The 6,220-nt window shown below is 30.6% G+C and overlaps 1 protein-coding gene across 1 annotated transcript, besides 5 other annotated features; it reads right to left on the minus strand.

The window, feature by feature from the left end:
- Positions 1 to 2,389: part of a repeat region (Identified by RepeatMasker using a combination of RepBase library and repeat library created with RepeatScout) that runs on past the window's edge.
- Positions 2,390 to 2,636: a repeat region (Identified by RepeatMasker using a combination of RepBase library and repeat library created with RepeatScout).
- Positions 2,635 to 3,038: a repeat region (Identified by RepeatMasker using a combination of RepBase library and repeat library created with RepeatScout).
- Positions 3,039 to 3,122: a repeat region (Identified by RepeatMasker using a combination of RepBase library and repeat library created with RepeatScout).
- A 1,795-nt stretch (positions 3,123 to 4,917) lies between these two features.
- UA08_08799 (hypothetical protein) lies at positions 4,918 to 5,202 on the minus strand (the record flags this gene model as incomplete). Its single annotated transcript, XM_020263859.1, has 1 exon — positions 4,918 to 5,202. The coding sequence occupies one exon, from the start codon at positions 5,200 to 5,202 to the stop codon at positions 4,918 to 4,920; it is 285 nt and encodes a 94-aa protein (XP_020116031.1).
- A 697-nt stretch (positions 5,203 to 5,899) lies between these two features.
- Positions 5,900 to 6,220: part of a repeat region (Identified by RepeatMasker using a combination of RepBase library and repeat library created with RepeatScout) that runs on past the window's edge.

Raw genomic sequence — 6,220 nt, forward strand, 5'->3', positions numbered from 1 at the left:
GTTATATAAATATTAATATTCTAAAAAACTAACTTAAAGTCTCTCTAATTAATAATAAAGGATATTAATTCTTAATTATAATAGTATTTACCTCCTAATAGTTAATATATAATTATAAATTATTATCATTCTTAAGTATAAATAAAATAAATACTTTAATAGGATTCTTTAACTTATAAATCTAATCTTTAGCTAGATTCTTTATTAGATATTTTTAAAGTACTTCTTATTCTTTTAGACTTAGCTAATAAATTAAATAATATAATAACTCTTTACTAGACTCTAAATTAATAATATAATTATAAGCTATATATTTAAGTAGTACTACTATTTACTTTTTTTAAAAAGATATTAAGATATAATTCTAAGTATACTAATAGTTTTAAAATATTAATAACTACTAATTATAAGAGATTTTTAATTTTCTTTTTATTTAGATTAATTTTTTTTATTATCATTTTTCTTAGATCTATAATATAAGTGGTCTCTTTATTTTTTATAGCTTAATAGAGTTCTTAGGCTATAATCTACTTTATATATAATTTTGGTATATACTCTATAGATATATTATTTCTATTTTTTATAAAGACTTATTATTATATAATTTTATAACTTATATAATAAAGTATAAACTTAGTCTTCTATTCAATAAATTAATAGTAATACCACTATCTTATGACATAATAGATATTAGGATTTATAGCTAAGTACTATAGTAATCTAAGTATAATATTATATCTTTTTATATTAATAATATTATAAATCTACTAGGTGCTTCCTAATCTATCTTTTAAATTAAAAGTAATAATATTTAATAAAGTCTTTCTATATATTAATATTAAATATCTATTAATTATCTTTGCAACTGTGGCCAGATCTATTAGAAAATATATATTCTTTTATATCTATTCTTAGTTTATAAAATTATTTTTAATAACTCTATTAATTAAAACAAGTGCTTTTATATAATTTTTTAAAATTTATATATAGATATATATATTAATATATAATCTTTAATTCAATTATATAATATGCAGCCTTAATACTATAATAGTATATTAAATCTTATTAAAAAGTTATTTTAAATCCCTTTTAAATCTTTTACTAGAATCTTTAAAATAATAATTCTTCTCTATATATTCTTTTTTATTATAATAAATATATATTAGCAACTCCTAAACTTTTAATCTATCTCTAAAATCTTTAGTTTTAAACTACTTCTAAGAATAATAATTATTATAATAATTATCTCTTTAATTAAATTTATTATTTTAATCTAAATTTTAACCTAAAACTTTATTTTTTAAATCTAAATTTAGCTCTATAATTTACTTCTAAATAATTTAAAGTTTCTCTTTTTATTCTAATATAGAATCTTCTATCTTTTAAAGATATATTATATAATTATTATACTCTTTAGATTTATTATTTTATTATATAGCCTTAATATATATAAACTCTATAATTTAATCTTCAAAGTAATATTTCTGATTCTTATTTATATACATTTATTCTAAAAGATGTTCTAATCATTAAATATAAATATTAAATTTAAATATAATTTAATCTTTTCATTACTATGTCTATTAATATTACTTATTTATATCTTAATATAATAAATTTAAAACATATATAACATCTATTAAAAAGAATTTAAAATCTTTTCATATTATATAATTAATCTTTATCTTATTTTTTATAAATATATCTTATTAATTAAATATTTTTTAACTTAGCTCTTTAACTATAATTACTATTTTTTATTAATTAATATCTTTAAAATTATAATAATAATTATACTTTATAAAATAATATTTAAATTAAAGCTTAAAGAATTTTAGTTTCTTTATATTAATATTATTATACTTTTTTTTAAGTATTAGCTTTAATTATTTTAAAAAAACAACTTCTATAAATACTTATAATCTCTTTTAACTTAATAACTCTTTCTTAGTTATTATTTTAATATTAATTATCTTTTACTCTTTTCTTTTTTTTCTTAAATTAAGATAATTTAAACCTTCTTATATATTAAAATCTTATATTAATAAGCTTATTAATAGTAAATATAGTAGCTATTACTTTAGCCTTTTAAGCTTTTAAAATATAATTTAGACTATAATCCTTTAATATAATATTTTTATAGCTTTAATTACTCTAGCTTTAAACTTAATAAGTTTATTTATTATTATTATTAGAAAATTTTTATCTAAATATTTTATTAATAACTTTAATAGAATTATAAATACTAAGATTTTATTCTAAATTTCTATAATTACTAACTCTATAACTATAGCTTTAGTATTTACCTTATTAGTTACTATTAAAAATATATTAACTTTATCTTCCTCTTTATTATTTAATTTTATCTTTATAACTTTTACTTCTTTGTAAGGCGGAATCCTGGATGGAGTTGGGAATAGCTTCAAAGTACAGCGGGCACGTGACCTCGCCCGGCTTCCCGCCGCTAATTGGACTAGCGGCTTGGCACACACCGCCTTATAACCGCGGGTGGCCTCAGGCCTTCGTGAAGCAGCGATTAGCTGCTGAGCATACGTGTATATACGTTACATATTCGAATCTATTCCTAGGCCGAAGCCGAATCCCAGCTACGTTCTTGCAACCCCCGTCACATTCTTCTTCCTTTATTAGAATCTCTTCAATATCTAAAAAATATTTAATTAAAAGTAATAATTCCTCAGAGACTTATCTCTAAATATATAAAGAAATATATTTTAAAGTCATTCTAAATAATAATTACTAGGCCCTTGTAAAGCAAGCAATTAAACTATAATAGAGATTATAAGAATATAGTAGGATTCAGCTTCAGTCTAAAAATAAATTTAAATATATAATATATATATATATATATATGCTCAGCAGCTAATTACTACTTTATAAAGGCCTAAGGCCACTTATAGTTATAAGGTGGTGTGTGCTAAGCCGCTAGTCTAATTAGCAGTAGAAAGCCAGGCAAGGTTATGTACTCACTATACTTTGAAGCTATTCCTAACTCTATCCAGGATTCCGCCTTACAATATACCAGAAACCTATTAACTTCGCCTGTTAAGAGCTATCCTAGCTATACTCGACGGTAATTAAACCGAAGTTTCCGACAATCTCACTCGGCGACAGGTATAAAGAGCATGATATGTTCAAAGAGATCGAGCCTATCAATTGCACTTCGTAATAGCTCTTGGAGAATATCGGACTTCTACTCCAATTGAGAGCTTTCGCTTTTGATGAAATCATGCAACCGATCTAGCTTCTATTTACCCTGTATATTGTCGAATATTCTGAGCAGGTTTGGTATTGCTTCCAGAAGTGAAATAACAGAGAACAATACAACTCAACTACGGAACGCTCCTAAGCATCACACCTGGCGTTAAAGAAGAAGGATATAACTGTACGAGCCTTCATTCCAATCGCCTCTCTATGCGCGAATTTCATGATCGTCGACTTTCCTGCACCAGCTTTCCTTTTATCCACAAAAAGTCGTCATGTTCGGCTGCTAAGCCAATTCAGATAGTCGGGGTGTGTCAACAACGTTTTCGCAATGTTAGACTTGACACCCCTGCGGTGTATATCAATTTATTCGAAAGAGCCTGTGAATATTTTATTCTTTTTGGTCCTATACGATGAATGACCAACAGATATAATGTGGATACCCTCATTTTTTTAAACAGCCCGTTTGTTTAAGCTCGCCTCCACAGTGCTCTCTAGAATAATAGGGCATAGTGCTCGAAATATTGTCAGGGACACAAGTTATTATTGCTACTTATCACAGCAGTTGATTCAGCGCGGGCCTCAATGGATATTTGGACAGCCAATCTATTGTCCTGAAGCTCGAAGAACTCTACCTTGGCTACTAGGAGCTCTTGAATAGAGATCTGAGACGCGTGCAAACCGAATATGGCGTAGCTACTGATACCTGACTAGCCCTTGCTGGTAGTATTCGAAAGGTCCACAAAAATTTCTTTGCGTTGTGTTGCGAAACTCCTGGAACGGAATGACCTGGCGGCTTCAAAAAAAATGCCAAACACGTTAGCGGTTCAGCAAATACGTTGATCTCCAGAACGCGAGTTTAGGATCTTTTGTGTCATAATAGAACCAGAGTTCCTGTGTATAAAGCTCCCGAGCTAGAATAAGACATGTTGGGCATCGCCTTTCGGGCATCGATTATATTAAATCTCAATCAATTTCTGAATTAATTTTGACGTATCCCTGGTCCGACAGCCGCCCCGTTGAAATTGCAACGTCAACACCGGGGCTAACAAATAAAGTCATATTTCCCTTACAGTCCGTGGGCTGAACTAGGATATACGGGCAACCCGGTATAGTTCGTGTGCTATCCTTGCTTCCTCATGACTCGTGAACTGCCAGTTGTGCACTCTTACTAAACTATTGAGAAATGCCACGAACAATAAAAGTTTGCTAAAGGATTCTTCCCCCAAGGCAGTCGACGACGCTTGAGACCATGGGACTTTTCCCAGACCCTGATATTTCGTTTTGAAAAAAAAGGAGACGGAATCAAGTTCTTCCCAATTCTGAAATCCTTCGTTATCGGAAACACACTACGTTATATACGCAGACAGGATGGTTGAAACATCGATAGAAGTGGAAATTTCATTAAGCATTCTAGAATAGACGATGTCCTATGTTGTGAATACCACCACATACAAAGTATCCCAGAAAAAGAATCACATCCCAAATTTCTTCCAAGGTCCCGCAAACAATATCATCTCAAATCAGACTTCGTCCGAAGACATGTGCTATCGAGATTCTTCGAGAAGCATGTCACTATACTTGACACATAGATGGATTCGTCACGTTAAAGCGTAGTATTGGTTGCTATAGATCGATCAGTAGACATTCGCCAAAGCGATTCTCTCTATGAAGGAAGGAAACAAATACAATTTATGACCAGTATTTCCACTTAGCGGCTTTACCATCGGGGTGCGACACACTAGCACAAGCGTAGGGTACGACAAGTACGTCGTTGATGGTAATGTGATCTCCCGATTCATCGGCGATACAGGAGTTAACGCCGACGTCGAATTCACCGCTAGTGAGAGTAGAACTTGCAGAGTCAATGTGGCCGAGAGGACCAGTGCAGTCTGATCCTGAGTACCAGGTCAAAGACCAGGAGGCCACTAGGGCAGGAGCAGCAGCAAGGCTCAGAAGAAGAAGCTTGGCTTGCATTTTGAATGTTTCTTCTGTGAGATAGAAAGAAATTTCAAGGTATAGTGATAATCTGTTGATTGAGGAGTGATGTTATTCACATTAGGCTGGTCGCTGCCAGACCTTTTATACCCGTATTCTACAGAGTAGCCACGTAGCCTATGCCTTAGTCTGCGACGATTGTACACTCCACTTCGCTAAAATCTTATTCACAAGAATGATTAATTGATCTGATTGCTAGTTGGTCGAAGGCTGGTAACGAGGTCACATCAGCAGCTCCTTCAACTAGGCTAACATATTCGTAGAGCTATTCAAACTCGTTCTCTAGTTGCAGAAATTGCGTTTTGCGTTGTGGGAAGTATGTTATTATTTATACATGCAAGATCGTCTCGTCACTTCTTCTCTTGTATGAACTCCTTCTGTCTCCTATGTATATACGATGGGATAGCTAACTGATGTTGAGGAACCTGAAGCAGAAGCTCCACCTGATCCGCTAGGAGAATAACCCTAAGCGTTTATGGGAGTTACGTAGTATTTACGATTGTTTTTACCTTAATTTATCGGCTTGCATTAAATGAACTGCACTCCGTATAGCTATGTTGGTAAGTCTCGAATCATAAATAACTACTCCGCAGTGATACTGACTCTACTGCAGAGTAAGTAATGAGGCTTTGTTGTGTGGATAGATAGTAATAACCCTGTAAGTTAGTTAACTAACTAACGTAATCCACCCCCGAACCGCCACCACCACCGACCCGCCACTTCCGCCAAAAACGCGTCAAAATATTCAACCCTCTATATTCAACACATCAATATGCCACCAATTCGCGATAAAAATCATACAAAATCTAAAGAACAAAAAGAACAAATTTTATTAATTATTTCCAATTTATAGAATAAAAAAATTCCTAATATTAGATAAGCAGTAAAAATTTATAATATTCCTTAAATAATTCTTTAAGATTAACTAAAAGACACCCAATAATAGTCTTAAATATGCGCTAATAAATATAAATTAACTTAGTTTAAAAAGGAATTG

Source organism: Talaromyces atroroseus, assembly GCF_001907595.1.
Source record: "Talaromyces atroroseus strain IBT 11181 chromosome Unknown scaffold_16, whole genome shotgun sequence".
NCBI classification, from domain to species: domain Eukaryota; kingdom Fungi; phylum Ascomycota; class Eurotiomycetes; order Eurotiales; family Trichocomaceae; genus Talaromyces; species Talaromyces atroroseus.